Below are 23,479 nucleotides of genomic sequence, written 5' to 3'. Positions count from 1 at the left end.
CTCCAATTAAGCGCAGTCAACAGGGTATGGCATGGGTTTGCAAAATGGAGCGATAGCCTTCCTTCTTCAAGGTAGACCAACACAGACTTGACTGGTCTGGGCCATATCTGATCTTGTGAAGGCTACTGGACATGCACATGGGTTAGTCATACATAGACAACATCGGCCTGAACTTGTGAAGACCTTTGGACAGGAACATTAGCTAATCAGTTATAGGCACCATTAGACCTGCAGTAGGAGTGTGCATGTCTGCGTGTCACGCCACCAATAGAATCTAAGCCCTAATGTCTGAGCCAATCATTGAATGGAAACTAAGCAAGACACCAAGATTGGAGTGACCAAGGCTAAAAGGAATTAGTCATTTACATAAAGTGGAGTGACTATGTTATGTAAGGGTAAAACTGTATAAAAGCAGAGTACTGAGAATGGAGAGATCAGTTGTTTCATGAACTAACTCAGCTCTTGTTACTTGGTAATAAAAGTATATTTGAACTCACAGGCTCAGGTATTTGAGAAATATTATTGACTGAATATTTCCACAACAAGACCACCCTCGTTTGGTTTCCATGTGCCATATATTTTTTAATTGTGCAGTGATGTTTTACAAAATGTTTGAAACTTTCTAATAGTATATTATCCACAGATTGTGAGCTAAAGATGAAAACCTTTCCTACGAGTATTATTATATTATTTAATGACTGACTATGGCTTTCCAAATCGCCCAACACTGCTATTTGTAATGTTAATTTTAAGTGCATGTTATGATTTTTTTTACCATTCCTGAACCTGTGACCAGAAACAAGCTACATAGTGGCAATACCAGAATAAATTATCTATTGATTCTGTCTCTTCGCAGCAAAATCTACAGAGCTGAGATTCTTGTATGCCCCATATACAGTTGAAGTCAACCACTCCACAAATATCTCCTCCCATTTATTTTGCAACCTGTATGGCGCAGCAGTCAACATTTTTGTCCTCAGATGAAGCTGGTTTATTTTTCGATTCATGCATGTTCCTTTCATCCAATTTATATCTTTAATATATGGCAAGCAAACAAGTTCCCTACCTTCTCCCTTTTCCACTTGCCTCCTCCTGGTTTTGGCTTTTTCTTTGCAACTCTGCCTAGAAGGCCAGCATGCCGGAGTCGCCTCTTCACTGTTGACGTTGTTTTGTGGGTACTATTTAATGAAGCTGCCAGTTGAGGACTTGTGAGGTGTCTGTTTCTCAAACTAGACACTCTAATGTACTTGTCCTCTTGCTCAGTTGTGCACCGGGGCCCCCCACTCCTCTTTCTATTCTGGTTAGTGCCAGTTTGCGCTGTTCTGTGAAGGGAGTAGTACACAGCGTTGTACGAGATCTTCAGTTTCTTGGCAATTTCTCGCATGGAATAGCCTTCATTTCTCAGAACAAGAATAGACTGATGAGTTTCAGAAGAAAGGTCTTTGTTTCTGGCCATTTTGAGCCTGTAATCGAACCCACAAATGCTGATGCTCCAGATACTCAACTAGTCTAAAGAAGGCCAATTTTATTGCTTCTTTAATCAGAACAACAGTTTTCAGCTGTGCTATGATAATTGCAAAAGGGTTTTATAATGATCAATTAGCCTTTTAAAATTATAAACTTGGATTAGCTAACACAATGTGCCATTGGAACAAAGGAGTGATGGTTGCTGATAATGGGCCTCTGTACGCCTATGTAGTTATTCCATCGAAAAATCTGCCGTTTCCAGCTACAATAGTCATTTACAACATTAACAATGTCTACACTGTATTTCTGATCAATTTATTGCTATTTTAATGGACAAAAAAATTGCTTTTCTTTCAAAAACAAGGACATTTCTAAGTGACCCCAAACTTTTGAACGGTAGTGTACATATCTACCTCAATTACCTCGTACCCCTGCACATCAATTCGGCACTGGTACAACATGTTGCCAAGGTATTCCTTATTTTTCTATTTTTCTATTATTTTTATTATTTATTTATTTTTCTCTGCCTTGTTGGGAAGTGCCATTAAGTAAGCATTTCACTATTAGTCTACACCTGTTGTTTACAAAGGATGTGACAAATAACATTTGATTTGTTTTTAATTTTAAGTACAGCCAATCCTGCTTTACAATTACTGGGCAAAGGTAAAACACTATGCTGAAAAATTTGCTCGTAGTCAAGTCTCAGCTAGTCTCCAAACCCCTATTCTACCCCACTTACAGCACTGTTATCAGCTGAACCTGCACAGGATCTGTCAATTGGAGCATCTTATTCCTGATGACAGTCCCTAGGAACTGCATGCAAGACAACTCTAGAATATCAAACCCCCAAATCACAGTTATCTTAAAATTGGATTACAGCCTGACTGAAACAAAACTGTCTTTTGTCAAGGATTGCACCTTTTAAGGTTTGTTTTCATCAGGTTTGCACATTAAGAGCTATATCACCACCCAGATACTGATCAATACAGTTTACAAGTGCATACAGGGACAAAGTTCAATAGTTGTTAGCAGCGCCTCGAAGTAGAAAGCTAGAAGGGTGTGTTTGATGTGACTTTGTAGTAGTCAACAGAGGCATTACTACCCTCCCTCCACTAGTGGCATGAGTGGGTCTGGTAGACTACAATCTGAAAGAATGTAGAGTTTAGTTTATCCGCTGACATAATGCAAAATGCCCCAGAGTCCCTGTATACCTTTCAGTACAAAGATTCTTTGTTGGCTTAGGAAGCAATATTATTTTGACATAAGTTCGCTGTACAGCAAGTTTCTAGAGCAGAAGTACAAAGGGCTACATCATGATGGTCTTTCCTAGATTACAGGCTTGAGGCAAAAGACAGGACAGAGTAGGGTTGAACAGGGTTGAATAAGGTTGGTGCAACTTTCTGATTATTTCTGCCTGAGTTGACGGCACACAAACCATCAACACTGAAAGGGATTATTTGCAGACTTTTCAGTCTCTTGTTTGTTTTCTCTGTTTGCTGTTGATGGAGACTAACTCCTAACTGTCCACCAATGTTCCAAAGCAGGAATCAATGTTCTGTTTTGCTGTTTCCTCTCCACTCTCTAGTTTTAATCAAGGTTCCTAATTAGCAGATAATGTCAAATTAATGAACCCTGGAGAATAGGGCACCATGTAGCCAAACTCCAGTCGGGCTCTGTGTATTTGCATCCAATAACAATTTCCTAGGCCCCACTTATAGAATTAATGATGTGTGCTGTCATTCTTCAAGGCACAATTTGTTATTCCAGCAATGTGACCGACAGCTGGCAGGGTAGCCAATTGGATAGGCGAGTTCCAAGTATTCCATCATAGCCTGCCACTTGGTATTGTAGGACAGTAGAAAAGAATAGTGAGAGATTTGGAAAGCAGGGTTGAATGGACACACAAGTGCAAATGGTAGCTTACAGGTGAAATAGAGTTGGGACAGAATGTTAGTTTTACAGATGTAGGATCTTAATTTGATCACTATTTTGTTGCTGAGAATAATCCTTTGAAGTAGGAAATGCAACCTTATAGTGTATTTGAGGTTTAAAAAGGTTTAAAAAGGCTTCTAAAGTTTGTAATTTCCACTTAAAATGACAGACTTGATTTGGCCTAATGAAAAATGTATTTAACCCTACAAAAAATGTCCATTAATTAAAATCCACAATTATAATCCACATTAATAATTCACATTACTTTTTGCAGCAGGATTATTTCCTGCTGTAGCAAACTGGCTCAAATGAAGGTCCTACATCTGTATGACGGGGTGGTGAGCGTATAACATGATACATTGGTTTGGATACAATGGTAAAAAAAAGCATGCAATTAATCAGTATGAAGAGAATGTATCTAGTAGGGGAGAAAGGGGACTAGGTTTGAGCAGAAGTGGCAGGGACACAGAACCATCTTTCTCTGCATGTGCCCAGAAAGTGCTGATCAGACCTCCACCACTGTGAATAATTTATATGTAGAGTTGTACACGCTGTGCGCACCAGGTCGTGAAAGTCACTTGTGTCATTGTAATTGGTGGCACAATCCATTGCATGGTGATTAGCCCTGCTAAGGAACACAGAGGGAACAAAGAAAGAGGCTTTAGATGTCTCAACGACACCCAGTGGGCTGCAGCCACCTGGAAAATAATGATGGACATTTGGTGATATTTCATCTCATACTGAGTGGTGGGAGGACAGGCCTACTGAGGTATCTCATCACACATTTTCACAGGATCTCTAGCCTACTTCAGTAAACACTGGTTTGGTATTACATTTTAAATTGAAGGCCTAGGGCTTCTTGTCCCTGCAGTCAATACGTGAAAACGTACCAATTGGACAGATATTAATTGTACAATTGATGCCTGTGTTGATTTTTGGTTGTTTTGGTTATTGACGTATGAATAAGATGCTCAATTTACATCATCAATGGCACGCTGAGATAAATGGCAGTCTTTTGTTTGTTGTTTAAAGATTTGTCAACAGAGAAGGCTAGATAGCTTGTGAATCTTTGGGCGCTTAATAACTCTATATTCTCGTCAGGGAATCACTCGCCGGTTCAGTTGCTGAATATGATTTTAACAGCATACAAGAGGGGTTTGCAATTCTAACAGAAATTGTGTATCGGGGCTTGTAATTTAGTTCAGTTTGCCATGCTAAAAACAGTTGAGAATAGGAGAGAAAAATCCATTCTGAGCAAGCTATGTACTGTGTTCCCCAATACAATGATTAGAAATCATCTTTAACATAGCCATCTTCTCTCCTCATTCAATATACCAGAGGTGTGACTTTTGGAACTAATTCAAATATCTGTGCAAGTAGCTCCATTTATGCAAGAATGATTTTATCTAAAGGAAACATTCAGAGATGGAAGCATGAAATAAGAGGCTTTTTGAAGCCGATACCAATACATCTGATACAGTGCTCCACTCAAGCTTCAAAGGAAGCATTTGGACATGAGTTTTTTTACCTGACAAATTGCCTGAACCCATACAGGGATGTTTTAGGGCTTTAGATTCTGCTGTACTCACAGATGGATGGGCCTGTGGACTCACTTATCATTCTCAGACTGGGTGGACAAGGAAGGTTGATTGGTGAGCTCCCAGGGCAGTATCTCACTGGCATTCAGTAGGAGAAAAAAAAAGTAGTACAAAAAAAGAACGAAAAAGTCTGAAAATGTATGCACTCACTACGGCAAGTCGCCCTGGATATTAGTGTCTGCTAAATTACTAAAATATTGATGTAGATCTAAACTAAAATTACAAACATTTGTTATTCAATACTTCTTTAACAACCCTCATGGATGTGACCTTTAAATATGGTTTAGATGGTACACATGCTATGCTAAAAGGGAAGCTAATGCAATTTAGACTAAAAGTCTCTGCATAGTGTCTTTAAGAACTGTAGTCTACAATGCCACTATATACTAAAACCCTGTAACTCAATACATAGATGTACTGTTATGTTGTCCTTCACTTGAGCAACAGAGTGCATCTTGCCCTCCAGCCATCTAACAATGAAAGGACATTAGCAGCAGACAGATTAACGTTAAGTCAAACAGACAGTCTTGTCTTCGTTTGAGTCACACTACTCAACAGACGGATGGTCGTAGCCTTAGCTGTGGCCGTAGAGAGACCTCCTTTGGGTCCTCCATCTGAGTTGTTGTTGAATAAGGGTTTGATGGGATGCGAAGTGTAATTTGGCGGCGGGTGGTGTAAATGCATCCTCAAGGGCGTCAGTGGTCAGTTGCATTCAACTGACAAACAGTTTGACATGGATGCATCCCCCCCACTAACACAGTCTGAGCTTACCATTGATCGTCAGGATATCTGGACCATCATCCGTGACTATGCTGCTGCCTCCAGAGAACGGCTGGTTATCATTCACAGACTACCATAGGGCCTCCGGTGCTCTTCCCTTCTATAGACAAAGTCAGCAACACAGAAATCTAGAGCACACATTAATATTTGCATGTCAATGTGTAAGCCCTGTGTTATTAGTCATACCATGGATAGAATGAAATAGTACCGTAATATATTCGTTGAGTAGGATTGCAGATTTGAATCTTTATTTCTATTACAATATTTCAATGAAAAGAGAAAACCAATAATCGTTTTTTGTAAGTGTGGAGCCCATCTTGTCAAATGGCTGACAGCGGAGAAAAACCTTTCCTAAGAATCCGTCCACCTATATTATTTTTGATCGTTTTTCCTGCAAGCTTCTCCTTCTTTCTGTCTATATATATTTTTTTTCCTTAATAAAATCCTCAAATATGGCCCATTTACTGATCCTGCTTATACTTCTGCATAGGAGGAATTATTTGAATGCCGGAATCCTTGAAAGAGCACTAGCTGTGTCAAATTGAAATGTGAAAATGCAGTAGCCTCTTTTGAAGAACCAGCTGTAGTTGAAATTATTTATGCACTGCCAAAAATTGGGATTGTGACTTTCCTGCAGGCAATTGCACTTTCTATGGCTTCAAAGGTTTATTTATTTTTTGTACTTCATCATCACGTTTCCATTCATGTTAGTCGATGTGGATAGTGTTTTATTTTAAGCCACTGATGAGGAGCCGCCAGACCTCCCTGTGAGTTCCCAAAGGCACTGCTATCACATACTGTATGTTACAAACACCTGGCGTCAGGGGCTGTATTATCAATTCAACACTTTATTAGTCATGTTCCAGCAAGGTATGTGGTGGAGGTATGTGGTGGAGGTATAGCCTTTCCTATTCATTGTTGCATGATATCCTATATAACATAGTCCATATACAGAGCTGAGAGAGTTATATTGGTCTGACAACCAAGCTGTTGATTTCTATTGCATTCCTGGGGGTAAAAATAAAGACTTTTCCATGCTGCTGGGAGAAAGGCCTCCATGCACTTCCTGGGACATGAGTGCTCCATTGTGTGAGGGTCAAAGGGTAGGACTGCTAACCAGTGGGAGATTTGATCCTAGAGGAGCCACTTGCCATGCCTTGTTACACAAACCAATAAAGTCTTCCCTGGGACATTGGCTTACTGTGTAGCCGCTTCACACTCCAAGTGCCGAATAATGACTGCAGTGATTAGATTTTATGGAAGGCATTGAACAGGAAAGGCTTATTGATACTGTCTCATGTGGAAAAGTGTTTTAAAACTCAGCGTCATATGGGGCAGAGCGGTGGGAGGGTGGTTCAAGATAGTGGCTTTTATTTAGTTGTTTCTCACTCACACATACGTGGATCAATCTCCACTTAATATAATAATAATAATAATAATAATAATAATAATAATAATATATGCCATTTAGCAGACGCGTTAATCCAAAGTGACTTAGTCATGCATTTTACATATGGGTGGTCCAGAAATGTAAACCCACAACCCTGGTGTGGCAAGCGCCATGCTCTACCAACTGAGCTACAAAGGACCAAAGTGTCAAACAAAGTAAACATTTCATTAAATAACATACTCATAAATTCACAACATTTCCCCTTTACCTTACTTCTGAATTCTGTACTACATGTAACCTCATATTTACATTTACATGTTAGTCATTTAGCAGATGTACTTATCCAGAGCGACTTAATTAGGGTAACGTGCCTTGCTCAAGGGCACATTGACAGATTTTTTCACCTAGTTGGCTGGGGGTTCAGACCAGCGACCTTTCATATGACGGAATCGCACAGAAGTGAATGCTAGCTAGCCTATGTGCCATATATTGTAAGTGTATTTTTGGCCCTTCTCATGTATCACTTACACTGCCTTTTCTCACTGCCATTGGATGGAGTTTGAATTCAATTTCTCTTACTCTCTTTTTCTAATAAGATCAATGTGCTGTGCTCCGATGGAAGTGGACACAAGGTCAGATGTGGCTTGAGTTAACCTTTGGAGAAGTCTGCAGTCTGTCACTATTCCTTTACCACACGGCCATACGCAAAGATGGGGCAAGCGTCTCATTGATCTTAGTCATGGCTGTGAGTCCAACAGCCTTCACCATTTACTTAGTGCGTTTAACAGAGAGGTTGTGGCTATGTGTTTTAAACCATCGCCACTTCAGGGTTCATAGATCACACACTTGTTTTGCAAGGCAGAAGACTGTACATTGTGCAGAGACTACAAGGTTGTTTATCCTGTGACAGCTGTTCAAGGAGTTCTGTCAATATCTAACATGGCCAATCATTAATGCCTAAATGATTACGCTGCCATGAAACTGGTGCATTATACATCAAAGGACTGAGAGAGAGAGAGAGAGAGAGAGAGAGAGAGAGAGAGAGAGAGAGAGAGAGAGAGAGAGAGAGAGAGAGAGAGAGAGAGAGAGAGAGAGATCTCAACAAAGACTAGAACACATAATATATCCACAACCCAGTCGGCAGGAAACATTGACTCTAGTGACTGGACGCTTGAAATGACTAAAATGAAGCTCTGAATGTAATGTGACCATGGCTCATATTTCAGGCTGAAGATTTCAATTAAAGTTTTTTATATTAGCTATTTTCACAATTATGTGGTGAATTTTCTAAACTCTTAGTACAAAACTCCAATCTGGTAACACTTGTAACGGAGCCAGTCTTACATTCTAAACCTTTCAGTGTGCATTCATTTTGTTTGTAGACATCTTTCACCACATTAATCCAAAAAATAAGTTTACTGTGAAATATAATATAATATTTAATCAACAAAACACATTATAATACCTTCTCAATTCCGTTCCTTTAACAACCAGTTAATCCAATAGCAAAACAAGGTAAAATACAAAATTGCCCTTTGAATGAAGTATGCTACATAACTTTAAATTACAGTACTGTTTTCACATTAGGCAATAACTATCCTCATTGTTAATTTTTTACCTTTATTTAACTAGGCAAGTGAGGTAAGAACAAATTCTTATTTTCAATGATGGCCTAGGAACAGTGGGTTAACTGCCTTGTTCAGGGGCAGAACTACAGACTCGGGGATTCAATCTTGCAACCTTTCGGTTACTAGTCCAACGCTCTAACCACTAGGCAACCTGCCGCCCCATGCACCTATGGAAAAACCTTTTGGCATGGCGAATCCAAGCCTGACATAGGTCTGGATTGAAATCATTGCATGCCTCATCCATGTACTGAAGGAGGGTGATACACTCATGGGGATGGCCATCATACACCTTCCACCTGCATTGTAGTCATATATTGTATTTTACAGCACTGTTCTCCTGTATTGTAGTGGAACTGTAGCTCAGTTCATTAGAGTGTGGCACTAGCAACAACAGACTTGTGGGTTTGATTCCCACTGGGTTCACTTTGGATAAAAGTATCTGCTAAATAAATGTAATATATTACAGTACTGTATTGGTCACTAAAATATAAGTAAAGTGTGAATTATTTGCATGTTGCTATTGAATTTCTGCACTACAGGAGCTAGAATCACAAGCACTTCGCTGAACCTGCTGTGACATCTGCTAATCTGTGATCGCTACCAATAAACACTGATTTGATTTGTTACATACGGTACATCTCCCTGATCTTGTCGATATCAGATATATATTTTTATTACTGTACAGTAAAATCATAATAGTCATCATTATAGAAGTACATATTATACTTTTCACGTTTCTTCTTTACAGACATACATTTTCATTATGTAGTTCTCATAATGGAGGCCAGGCAGTAGTACATGTATAATCTATAGGTTTAACAAATGTTTTAGTGATCATCCATTAAGAGCAGTCGGATTAAGTAATAGTAAAACGTATTTTATCAAAGTAAAGTGAGCATTACATTGTGAAAGGCAGTTACTTTATATGAACATGTATTGCAATGTGAACATGTATTTCTAGATGAAACACATTAGGATGAAAAAGTCATTATGTTTTGTGTGTTGTAATTAGTCAATTGAAAATGTGCATAGAGTTTTGAAACAACTGTCTTATGGATGATCTGTTTGGAGTTTTATACTAAGAGTTGTGAAAACGTACCACATACTTGTGAAAATTTCACCAAAGCAATACAAAAAAAAATGCAACTGTACTTTAAGTTGTGTACTTGATTACTTTGATTTAATGAATGCAAAAAACAATCCTGCAGCAGCATTACCATATGCAGTAGGAGCCTAGCATTTTTCTGAACATTTCTTAGAGAAACTATGAAATTCATAACCAACAGTTAATGTGGAACAATGCATCTATAGTGATCCAAAAAATGGTATTTTACACATTACGGACCCTGACCTTTCAAATGTCACAATCCGGCATCACTTCCTTACTATGAGAGTGAATTGGTTGTGACTCCGGCCAATTCCGGGGACCCTGGGAAAGAGGAATATCGACCTTCCATTCTTCCCACTAGTCTCTTGGTCTCCACCATGTCAAAGAGATTCAGTATCATACACAACAAGCATAGGCCACTCTCTTTGGGCCTCATCACAAATCAAAGAGGGTAACAAACCAGTCCAACCTTTGAATAAACATGAACTTGCCCAAGAGCATTTCTGAAGAGGTCCATGATCGCCGCAGGAGAGGCCCCAAGCAGTCTCCATTGATTCACACTAGTTCACATCTTAGCAAAACAAGGTCAAAGTTTACATCCCCCATGTAGAACCTTAGTCTACAACAGGAACCATATTGTTGGAATTAAATGAAAGAGGGTTCATTTAAAGTGAATCAATTACAATATGCTGATCAAATAAGATAGATCTCAATTGCTTCCTTTACTATGGATTTTTCCATGGATGGAAATCGTTTGTGACAAAACTACCACAGTGAAGCTCTAGAGAGCAGGCTGTGTCCCAAAAACATCCAACAGTCATTCAAGCACACACTATCACATACTTCAAAGTCATCCTCAAATTGTTAAGCACACCACGTTTGTCAATGTATAATATTGTATCTTATCTTCTGGTGTCAACTGACCGGAGTGATTGATAACTTCTATTGTAAAGCTATTGCATGCCATCGACATCTGTGTGTGGTGGGGAGGGAGGAGCCTCATTGGTGTGCAAGACATGTCCAACCCCTCATTCTCCACAGCAGCAGTAAACAGCAACACAGAGACCCATTGTGCCATGCAGGAAAGAAAATCACTCTGTTTCAGAAAGAATGAACAGCACTTTCACTCAGTCTCACTCACATCAACTCAAATGGCCTCTGCTACCCACAGGCACAAGCTCACTTACCCACAAGCATAATAGCAGGATTGTAAGACTCACATAAGCATTAAATTAATGGTTCAATTAAATCACAAGTAGGCCAGTTATTGCTAATTTAAGTTCCCAATTTGATTTAGTTCTCAGTTTAATTAATTAATATGATTAAGAACAACAACAACAAAAACATGATGCACTCATAACAAAGTCAATGTGAAATCGAACAAAGCAAGTGAAAAGTCTTACTGTAGTAGAATCCATAGAAAATGCATCATTAGTAGCAAGCAGAAAACATTCAGCACCATGGACAGCGACACCATAGCTACGTGAAGCGACGGGCAAAAAAAAAACTGGAGAAGGTACTGTATTTATGCCCACAGCAGACGTCAAAGCAAATGTCACCTGAAGGTCAAAACATAAACTGGTCCATTTAAACCCACTAGAAACAAACTATTTTTGGTATAAGGAGCGTTGAGAACTAATCATCATGTTGTGCGTTTCAGGTAGGCTACAGGAGATCAGTTGTGGAGCAGTAGTTTTTATCATCCGTAAATCGTAACGTACTGGTAAATAATCTATACTTTTAGAGGACACTGCTGCTCTCTACCTTTTGAGTAAAATATTATAGGTATGAAATGAATGGTAGTCCTGTGGTATTACAGTGAGGGACCTAAAGCAACGCTGGTCGATAAATTGCATGCACAAGCGTCATTCAGCTAAAGTGCTCAGCAAATTCCTCGTCAATACACGGTGGTCTATAGATCAAAGAGAGTGCTGTTACCGCCCCTAAACCACCCACCCCCTCCTCATCACATGGAAGCACACACACACACACACACACACACACACACACACACACACACACACACACACACACACACACACACACACACACACACACACACACACACACACACACACACACACACAGGGAGAGAGAGAGAGAGAGAGAGAGAGAGAGAGAGAGAGAGAGAGAGAGAGAGAGAGAGAGAGAGAGAGAGAGAGAGAGAGAGAGAGAGAGAGACGTAAAATCTTAATGCTTAATTCAGACTTGACAAAGTGCATCAGTGAAAATTTAATTGCGCTTATGGCGCATTGTATTGATCATCTATATCATACAATATTATGCAATTCTCTAAATTGTACTTCTTGAAAGACACTTAGATATTCAAAACATATTCTCTACCATAAATATCATACACTCTTCAGTTATGTTTAATGTAATGGACAAAAAATTATATTTTACATAAAGATTCTTAAAATACAGCACTTATAAAATGTCAATTTGCAGAAAGCAACGATAAAATACTTGGAGTGCAAAGGCACTTCTGGAATAAATGGATTGCCAAGTGGACGGAACCAGTACATGTGTTTCACACTCACCATCAATAGGCTATTATGTACAGGAAAGTCATTTCATAATTATTCACTTCTGTTCTTCTATTAAAATGATATCGCTTCCCACAGACGAAATAAAATATAGAATATGAAATGCACAAAGCAGTATTTTACATAGTTCTTGCGGTACCTGCTACAGACATTATTTCAAGTAGAATAAATAATTTAAACCTCCAGTAAAATAGTATAACTGCATATACGTTTACTCAATACAGCTGGAAAATAATGGAGAGCAAACGCTTAGGTTGCTTTGATTGAGTTGGACTCGTCAATTTGTGGAGTACATAGATACATATCGATGTAATCATTACTGATGATAGTAAGTAGGGCCATATCTTACAACTGACTCATTGCAGTTTGTTTTTCCAGAACTTCGAGGTAGTCTGGTTCTGTTTTTAGCTTCCCAGGCAGCACAGGGTGTTCATTTTTTGATTGATTGGCATAATACTTTCGTGGAGTCCCATAGAGAACCGTTTTATTCAACCTGTCCTGGTTGTGTCGTCTAGTGGTTTCATATTGAGGAATGAATTGTCTTTTCGGTAAAGTGCAAAAATTATAATTCAGAGCCCCAGCAGTCGGAAGCTCCTTAACCCTCTCTGCAATGTTTTGATAAAGCAGCTCCGGCTCTCGATTGCCGCAAGATTGTTTCTCAATGAACTCCACTGTGCTTATGGTATATGGACTTGGGGGCAACTCCGACTTTTTAGTGTCCATGGTGCTGAAGCTTAGTTCCTTTAGATTCCTATAGTAGGCCACCTGCTCGCTATCTTTCTGCATGTAGATGGGGTTCTGACACATCTGACCAACGGGGGGAGGGATGTAGTTATACACATGCGTCTCTGTTTTATCTGCAGTGGGCTCTGTGTTATAAGAACCATACTGTACCTGGAAGGAGTTTAAATCTACATTATTGGCACTGGCGGGAACGCTATCAGCACCTTTGCGTCGTTTCAGCACAAATACGAACAAACCAGCCCCGAAGCAGACCGACAGAATGAAAACCACGAGCAGTCCCAGTATGAGAACCGACAGGGGAACCTCCGCGTGCATCTCGGGCACCTGCTCGTCTGTGGGCGTGATGGCAGAGGGAGGAGTGGAGTCAGTGCTGGGTCTGACGGTGGGGGCCTTGGTTATTGTGATCTCGTTAGGCTCGGGACAAATTGCATCGTTACGCAGAGACCTGAGGAGCCGCCCTGCGTGTTTGGAGGGCGAATCACACGTGATTTCATTTACCACAACGCTGGTGCTGGAAAGCTCCATCCAGTTTTTAAGCGCAACGATGTCGCAGGTGCAATCCCATGGGTTTTCCTGTAGGTCGATCTGAATGAATGCGGAGAGCTGGTCGAGCACACCACGCACCGGCAGGTGGGAGAAGTGATTGTTCCTCAGGTTTAGTCTTGTCAGCATAGTCCCTCCAAAAACATTGTCGGGAAGGGATCTCAGTAGATTGTTGTTTAGGAACAGCAGCTGCAGATTATGTAAGGAGTTAAACGTCTGTGGTAAAATGTCCTTGATAACATTATACTCCAGGTATAAGTATTGAAGGCTCTGCAGCCCTGCGAATAATGATTGGGATAGACTTTCAATGTAATTGCCATTGAGGTAAAGTCTCCGTAGATTAGCTAGGTTTTCAAAGGCCCCATTCTGAATGACAGCTATTCTATTATTTCCTAAGTGGAGGAGCTCTAGTGAGCTGTATTCGGTTAGGTCTGTTCTGTATATGGTCTGCAAGTAATTTCCTGTTAAATGCAATTTCTTTGGATAGGACGGTTTAGGGGTAAGCTCTGTTATATTATGCAATTTCCTCTCCTGGCAGTTGATATTTAATCCACTGTCTGGGTTCTGAGAGGTGCATACGCAAATGCTAGGGCAGGTCATGGGAACAGGGGACCTAGTCTGATAAACCATTATAGGCCCGAACACTTGTTTGTCCTTACTAGACGTTACCCTTTGTGTGGGGCGATTTCTCATTTTAGGGGGACGGGAGGCCCTTGGGGTTTTTGTTGGAGTGACACCGGGGTGTAGGGTGGGAGAAAGGCCGTGGTATTGGGAATCAGAGGGAGGCTGCATTGCGCGGTGATTAGAATCACCAGCATTTCGTCGGGGGCATAGATCTTGCTTTATCAATTGCGTAATGTCCTTGCCATGCAGTCTGAATGGGGTCTCGCACACGATGTCCCCTACAAAGACTGATATGGTGTCCAGCCAGGCTTTTAAGGGGATCAGATCACAGGTGCAGTTCCACGGGTTCTCCTCCAGTTGGATCTCCATAATGCCGCCTATATGCTCCAGCACGCCAGCAAAAGGCAGCATCTTAAGCCGGTTCCCCCTTAGATCCAAATGCGTTAACATAACGAAACGAAATACATTGTTGGGAAGAGAGAGCAGGAGGTTGTCATTGAGAATCAATACTTTGAGTTTATTCAATTTGCCGAATGCACCTGCTTCAATGGCGCTGATGTAATTATAATCTGTCTGTAAATACTCCAAACTCTCTAAACCAGCAAATGTGTCCTCCTTGATTATCTCCAAGTTATTGTTATTGAGATGAAGTCGTTTTAAAAATCTCAGTCCAGTAAAAGCTCCAGTCTTTATCTCCTGTAACCCGTTGTTCCCCAGATGAAGTGATGTCACATTACCATAACTGACAAACTCGTTTGGATTCAGCCTCGAAAGAAAGTTTCCATTGAGAAAGAGTTGACAGATTTTGTTCGGTGGGGGTTGAAATAGACTAACCGTTGTAAATCCTTTGTTTTCACAGTTGATGCTCAATATATTCTCCTTTTCCTCACATGAGCAGCGGTTCTTACAAATGTCTTTCGAAGTTTTGCGACTCTCAGTTTTCGATGAGAAACTGGTCACAGTTAAAACGCTGAGCAACAAAACGCTGTTCAGCATTTTTACAACAATGTTGCTGAATTATCCAGCATCAACGTTGTATGAGTCTTGGAGTTGGCAATTTCAGTGCAGACATGCAAACCCAAATTAACACAGTATTAGTGTTAAAATGGCACCAGGGCGCACGGACGCGCAGGACTCGCCATTGATCTTCTTACAATCCAAAAGGCAAATTAAATCATGAATCAGTCATCGGACACGTTCTGAGCCAGGCTTGAATGGGTACATTGTTTGTTTGTCAGGAGACTAGCTTCGCAATATACTGCAATCCCCGGTATTACGCACGACCAAACAGGCAGCAGTTTCAAGCATTTCGGTAGCAGCACAATCAGAAACGGCGAGATACTCACTGAGCGACAGAGATAGTACAGTCTCTTCTCGACTTGATCCTACGAAATTCCATTCTTCATTAAATGCAATTTAGTTTTTGACAAAAATACAATATAGGTAGCATATCACTTCGAGTTTTCCTTTACTTTCTCGATGGAAACAGCGAGAGAAGCAACTCTGAGATATAGACCGGATGCTGAGGAATAACATGCAGAAGCATCCTCCGCTTGCGCATAGACACCTACTGAGAGGTCTATGCCGAATTTCTTCCCTACGTCCTCCCACATTCAAGGCATGGGAGTCCTACGTCACTAGCATCGACAACATGTTATACTTGCTAAAAACAGTTTAGCATTCTTCTCAATAGTAAATGTAAAAAATAACATTATTGTTAGACTAACATTACCGGTACCTCGCCTAGGCCTACCAATGAACATAACAGTAGTAGGATAGGTTATAATAAACACATATGCTAAGGTTATAATAAGAAACGCATTGCCACGGGGTAATAAATACATTCAATTGGAATACTTCACATGCTATTGTAGAGTAAAATATTAACGATGTTAATGGTTTCTTCAGAAAATGTGCCTACTACAATCTAATGCTATTTTACTTTCCCATACAAAATGCACGAGCACATGTATAGAATCTTCAATAAAATATTAAGTTGTATTGAAACATTTAATGCAACTGAAGAAAAAAAAACATTAGTTATTTTAAGTGGATGATCACGTTTTTTGCTCAACCCACCACTAGGAGGTGGAAAAAACACCTCTATCATTTGATTAGCGCATGTGCACACACGCACGCACGCGCGCGCGCACACACACACACACACACACAGCATGCGCCCAATTCAAAAGAGGAATATTTGGTTTCAAAATACTTTCGGCTGAAATCCGGTTACATATATATGATGAGTCGACACTGTATATATATATATATATATATATAGGCAGTCGACTTGGATACAGATTGATCCACAAAAGTAAAAGCATTAGCATACACAATGTATAAATTCAACCTTACGTTCTGCGCATGTTACTGGGTATGAATGAGCACCACGCCACCTCCCAATAGGACCAGGAAGTGCATGTCGGACACACTGGGAACAGTGTTTGAATGAGCTGACGATGAACATTTCTACCCGGAAAGAAATGTGACTACAGTAGGCCTGCTTACAGTGGTAGCCTACACACTTCAATGCAAAATATCATTTGTCTGTTCACCTGTTAAATTCTACTGTATGTTATCAACTGGTTTCGGTTTGCATAGAGCATAAACTTAAAATAGCCTATCTGATTGGCTCAAGTAAATGAGAGATGCACATGGTAATTTGTTGTATATGTGGGACCCATAGTAATATTAGGCATAATAAATATACCCCCCCATTTTTCATATTATATTTTTGAGGTAATATCTTTAGACATGACGCTCATTCAGATGGTATGTAAAGCTAGTATTTTAGGATATGAGATAGCTATTGTGGTTATTACTGAGTAATACTCAATGTCAGGCACTGTTAGGCAAACTAAGACACCTCAGAGCTCTTAGATATTTGAACATCAGTAGAAGGAGACGTAGTGATGATACAGGCAGCATGTCTGATGGCCCTGTCTTTATATTTTTATTTAACCAGGCAAGTCAGTTAAGAACAAATTCTTAGTTACAATGACAGGCTACCCTGGCCAAACCCTAACCTGGATGACGCTGGGCCAAGGGACTCCTAATAACAGCTGGTTTTGATACAGTCTGGAATCGAAACAAGTTCTGTAGTGACGCCTCTAGCACTGAGATGTAGTGTCTTAGGAGCCGCTGTCTCTGCGCCACTCGGGAGCCACTGTCTTGTGATTTCGGGAAAAGGAACGTAAACGTTCTAAACTTCTACATGCTTGAATGTTGTCATCATTATTCAAGTGTGCAACAAAATTGGTGAGCTAGCCAGGAGAAATGTTGTGCCACGGATTGGATGACACAGCTAAAAATAGAACCGGACCATCATTGACAGCGGTCACGCCATCTCCGCGAGAAGAGAGGCAGCGCGCACGCAGAGTATGGAGATGGAACAGTGCCAGGATAGCTTAAAGATGTGTGGTTATGTTAAAGTCCCAGCTGAGAATTAGAGGAGGCAGCAAACATTTATCCACCTAATTGTGGAATTAATGGATGAAGTTATTGAAAAAGAAGGGGATGTAGCCAAGCTGTATCTGAATGACCTGTTCAAGTTAGCAGACCAGCTAAAGCAAAGTGATGGAACTGAACCAAAAGAGTATGTTAGGAGCCAAGAAGCATTTGAGAGTGTACAAAAATAATACTCAGATCTCCAGTTGAGTTTTCATGCTGCTACCCAAGCCTTAGCCGAGAAAATCACGAGGTTGAATGAGAAAGTGGGAAACAACGGACCCAGCCCAGGGCCAGTTACACAAAGTGTGCTATATCCACAGCCAAACAGGTTATTTGAAGTGACAATACACAGAAACAAACAAACTCTCATACACAAGTCAGATGCATCCGATTGACATGGGACTGAACAAGGGACACGGTGAAGCTGAAGTCATTGAAGCTGTAGTACAGGCTTTCAGTCCAGGCCTGAACATATGTGAAATTTACATTTACATTTAAGTCATTTAGCAGACGCTCTTATCCAGAGCGACTTACAAATTGGTGCATTCACCTTATGACATCCAGTGGAACAGCCACTTTACAATAGTGCATCTAAATCTTTTAAGGGGGGGGGGGGGGGGGGTCAGAAGGATTGCTTTATCCTATCCTAGGTATTCCTTAAAGAGGTGGGGTTTCAGGTGTCTCCGGAAGGTGGTGATTGACTCCGCTGTCCTGGCGTCGTGAGGGAGTTTGTTCCACCATTGGGGTGCCAGAGCAGCGAACAGTTTTGACTGGGCTGAGCGGGAACTGTACTTCCTCAGTGGTAGGGAGGCGAGCAGGCCAGAGGTGGATGAACGCAGTGCCCTTGTTTGGGTGTAGGGCCTGATCAGAGCCTGAAGGTACTGAGGTGCCGTTCCCCTCACAGCTCCGTAGGCAAGCACCATGGTCTTGTAGCGGATGCGAGCTTCAACTGGAAGCCAGTGGAGAGAGCGGAGGAGCGGGGTGACGTGAGAGAACTTGGGAAGGTTGAACACCAGACGGGCTGCGGCGTTCTGGATGAGTTGTAGGGGTTTAATGGCACAGGCAGGGAGCCCAGCCAACAGCGAGTTGCAGTAATCCAGACGGGAGATGACAAGTGCCTGGATTAGGACCTGCGCCGCTTCCTGTGTGAGGCAGGGTCGTACTCTGCGGATGTTGTAGAGCATGAACCTACAGGAACGGGCCACCGCCTTGATGTTAGTTGAGAACGACAGGGTGTTGTCCAGGATCACGCCAAGGTTCTTAGCGCTCTGGGAGGAGGACACAATGGAGTTGTCAACCGTGATGGCGAGATCATGGAACGGGCAGTCCTTCCCCGGGAGGAAGAGCAGCTCCGTCTTGCCGAGGTTCAGCTTGAGGTGGTGATCCGTCATCCACACTGATATGTCTGCCAGACATGCAGAGATGCGATTCGCCACCTGGTCATCAGAAGGGGGAAAGGAGAAGATTAATTGTGTGTCATCTGCATAGCAATGATAGGAGAGACCATGTGAGGTTATGACAGAGCCAAGTGACTTGGTGTATAGCGAGAATAGGAGAGGGCCTAGAACAGAGCCCTGGGGGACACCAGTGGTGAGAGCGCGTGGTGAGGAGACAGATTCTCGCCACGCCACCTGGTAGGAGCGACCTGTCAGGTAGGACGCAATCCAAGCGTGGGCCGCGCCGGAGATGCCCAACTCGGAGAGGGTGGAGAGGAGGATCTGATGGTTCACAGTATCGAAGGCAGCCGATAGGTCTAGAAGGATGAGAGCAGAGGAGAGAGAGTTAGCTTTAGCAGTGCGGAGCGCCTCCGTGATACAGAGAAGAGCAGTCTCAGTTGAATGACTAGTCTTGAAACCTGACTGATTTGGATCAAGAAGGTCATTCTGAGAGAGATAGCAGGAGAGCTGGCCAAGGACGGCACGTTCAAGAGTTTTGGAGAGAAAAGAAAGAAGGGATACTGGTCTGTAGTTGTTGACATCGGAGGGATCGAGTGTAGGTTTTTTCAGAAGGGGTGCAACTCTCGCTCTCTTGAAGACGGAAGGGACGTAGCCAGCGGTCAAGGATGAGTTGATGAGCGAGGTGAGGTAAGGGAGAAGGTCTCCGGAAATGGTCTGGAGAAGAGAGGAGGGGATAGGGTCAAGCGGGCAGGTTGTTGGGCGGCCGGCCGTCACAAGACGCGAGATTTCATCTGGAGAGAGAGGGGAGAAAGAGGTCAGAGCACAGGGTAGGGCAGTGTGAGCAGAACCAGCGGTGTCGTTTGACTTAGCAAACGAGGATCGGATGTCGTCGACCTTCTTTTCAAAATGGTTGACGAAGTCATCTGCAGAGAGGGAGGAGGGGGGGGAGGGGGAGGAGGATTCAGGAGGGAGGAGAAGGTGGCAAAGAGCTTCCTAGGGTTAGAGGCAGATGCTTGGAATTTAGAGTGGTAGAAAGTGGCTTTAGCAGCAGAGACAGAAGAGGAAAATGTAGAGAGGAGGGAGTGAAAGGATGCCAGGTCCGCAGGGAGGCGAGTTTTCCTCCATTTCCGCTCGGCTGCCCGGAGCCCTGTTCTGTGAGCTCGCAATGAGTCGTCGAGCCACGGAGCGGGAGGGGAGGACCGAGCCGGCCTGGAGGATAGGGGACATAGAGAGTCAAAGGATGCAGAAAGGGAGGAGAGGAGGGTTGAGGAGGCAGAATCAGGAGATAGGTTGGAGAAGGCCATCTTTGAGCAGAGGGAAGAGATGATAGGATGGAAGAGGAGAGAGTAGCGGGGGAGAGAGAGCGAAGGTTGGGACGGCGCGATACCATCCGAGTAGGGGCAGTGTGGGAAGTGTTGGATGAGAGCGAGAGGGAAAAGGATACAAGGTAGTGGTCGGAGACTTGGAGGGGAGTTGCAATGAGGTTAGTGGAAGAACAGCATCTAGTAAAGATGAGGTCAAGCGTATTGCCTGCCTTGTGAGTAGGGGGGGAAGGTGAGAGGGTGAGGTCAAAAGAGGAGAGGAGTGGAAAGAAGGAGGCAGAGAGGAATGAGTCAAAGGTAGACGTGGGGAGGTTAAAGTCACCCAGAACTGTGAGAGGTGAGCCGTCCTCAGGAAAGGAGCTTATCAAGGCATTAAGCTCATTGATGAACTCTCAGAGGGAACCTGGAGGGCGATAAATGATAAGGATGTTAAGCTTGAAAGGGCTGGTAACTGTGACAGCATGGAATTCAAAGGAGGCGATAGACAGATGGGTAAGGGGAGAAAGAGAGAATGACCACTTGGGAGAGATGAGGATCCCGGTGCCACCACCCCGCTGACCAGAAGCTCTCGGGGTGTGCGAGAACACGTGGGCAGACGAAGAGAGAGCAGTAGGAGTAGCAGTGTTATCTGTGGTGATCCATGTTTCCGTCAGTGCCAAGAAGTCGAGGGACTGGAGGGAAGCATAGGCTGAGATGAACTCTGCCTTGTTGGCCGCAGATCGGCAGTTCCAGAGGCTACCGGAGACCTGGAACTCCACGTGGGTCGTGCGGGCTGGGACCACCAGGTTAGGGTGGCCGCGGCCACGCGGTGTGAAGCGTTTGTATGGTCTGTGCAGAGAGGAGAGAACAGGGATAGACAGACACATAGTTGACAGGCTACAGAAGAGGCTACGCTAATGCAAAGGAGATTGGAATGACAAGTGGACTACACGTCTCGAATGTTCAGAAAGTTAAGCTTACGTTGCAAAAATCTTATTGACTAAAATGATTAAAATGATACAGTACTGCTGAAGTAGGCTGGCTAGCAGTGGCTGCGTTGTTGACTTTGTTTGAAAGTGTAGCTGGCCAGGTAACCTCGATAGCTGGCTAGGTAACCTCGGTAACTGGCCAGATAATTAGTCTAACTACACAATTGTCCTAGATACAAGGACAGCAAAGACAACTATGTAGCTAGCTAACACTAGCTAGCTAACACTACACTAATCAAATCGTTCCGTTGTAATGTAATAGTTTCTACAGTGCTGCTATTCGGTAGAAGTTGGCTAGCTAGCAGTGTTAGCAGTGTTAGCAGTGTTGACTAGCAGTATTGACTAGGTAGGGGAACGGCAGCGCGGCGGACGAAAATAGCTGGCTAGCTAACCGAAAATTACTCTAGACTCCACAGTTATCTTAGATACAAGGACAGCAAAGACCACTGTGTAGCTAGCTAACACTACACTAATCAAGTCGTTCCGTTGTTCCGTTGAATGTAATAGATTCTACAGTGCTGCTATTCGGTGGCTAGCTGGCTAGCTAGCAGTGTTGATTACGTTACGTTACGTTAAAAGGACGAAAATAGCTGGCTAGCTAACCTAGAAAATCGCTCTAAACTACACAATTATCTTTGATACAAAGACGGCTATGTAGCTAGCTAAGATCAAACAAATCAAACCGTTGTACTGTAATGAAATGAAGTGAAATGTGATACTACCTGTCGGAGCGAAGTGGAATGCGACCGGGTTGTTGAATGCGTAGTTAGGTTGAAATGCTTGAAATAAACTCAAAACAACTCAAAACAATCTTAAAGGTGTGTTTCAAGGAGGACAGTTCCATTGACCTGTACCGCAGGCTATTAAACATAACCCAAGACAGTCGTGAGTCCCCACATAACTTTCTTTTCAGTGCAATTGAGTTAAAAGAGAGGTTGTTATTTGCTGCCAGAGAGTAGGGTCAGATGGGTAGTACAGTCCAGAGGTCATGCAGAAGAAGTTATTGAGGTCAGTTAGTACAGGGCTGTTGAGTGATCACATTACGTTTCAACTGAAACATTATCTCGATGATCAAAGAGTGACAGACAAAATGTTAATTGTCAAGATGAATGAAGCAGCTAGCTTTGAGTGTGAAAGACAAAGCAAACTGAGAAAGAATACAAGTAGTAAAGTAACCAAAATTTACAAAATACAGACTGGGGTGCAGATCCAGAAGCAAAGCCCCAGTGGCGCAGAAGCAATGTTAGAGGTCCAAGATCATTCTTCTCAAGTTGTAAAGAACACCAAGAGTCGTAAAGCCCCAGCAGCAGCTAGTCAAAGGGACGCTGAGCTTTTTGATGTGGTGAAGCAACTGAAGGAGGAAGTGAAGGAAATGCGTAAATGTATGCACAACCCCCCCCCCCAGTGACTGCACATTAGTCTAGATGGAATGGAAAGAGAGGATGCAGTGTCTGTCAAGAAAATGATACAGGTGATCACTGCTTTATGTGTGGACAATCAGGGGACTTCTCAAAGGGCTGTAGAGAACAAAGGAAGCCAGTGGGAAAAACTGATCAGGTGAATGTAGCAGGCCACGCTGTCTCAGAGCCAAGATGAACAATGACACAATGTATATGAGCTTACAGTATGTGAGAGATATGTGAGAGATATGTGACCGATTGAAGTGAGCGATATGTGAGTGATTGAAGTGGGTGATATGTGAAAGATTGAAGTGGGCGATATGCAGTGGTGTAAAGTACTTAAGTAAAACACTTTAAAGTACTACTTAAGTAGTTGTTCAGGGTTACTTTACTTTACTATTTATATTTTTAACAACTTTTACTTCACTACATTCGTAAGGAAATTCTGTTATTTTTACTTCATACATTTTCCCTGACACCCAAAAGTACTCGTTACATTTTGAATACTTAGCAGGAAAGGAAAATGGTCCAATTCACACATTTATCAAGATAACAACTTCTGGTCATCCTAATGCATGT

At 42.3% G+C, this 23,479-nt stretch overlaps 1 protein-coding gene across 1 annotated transcript; it reads right to left on the bottom strand.

Annotated features, from left to right (window-relative positions):
* Positions 1-12,794: 12,794 nt before the first annotated feature.
* Positions 12,795-15,356, bottom strand: LOC120062071 (SLIT and NTRK-like protein 2). The gene has a single exon (XM_039011879.1). It carries the CDS (start codon positions 15,354-15,356, stop codon positions 12,795-12,797), a length of 2,562 nt encoding a protein of 853 aa, XP_038867807.1.
* Between the last annotated feature and the right edge of the window lie 8,123 nt (positions 15,357-23,479).

Source organism: Salvelinus namaycush, chromosome 17, assembly GCF_016432855.1.
Source record: "Salvelinus namaycush isolate Seneca chromosome 17, SaNama_1.0, whole genome shotgun sequence".
Taxonomy (NCBI): Eukaryota; Metazoa; Chordata; class Actinopteri; order Salmoniformes; family Salmonidae; genus Salvelinus; species Salvelinus namaycush.
Note: the sequence above shows the minus strand (reverse complement) of the source record. Positions and strands in the feature narration are given on the sequence as shown.

Bases quoted from the DNA above. Each gene is read 5' to 3' on its own strand.
- LOC120062071 (XM_039011879.1), bottom strand. From the start codon at position 15,356: ATGCTGAACAGCGTTTTGTTGCTCAGCGTTTTAACTGTGACCAGTTTC.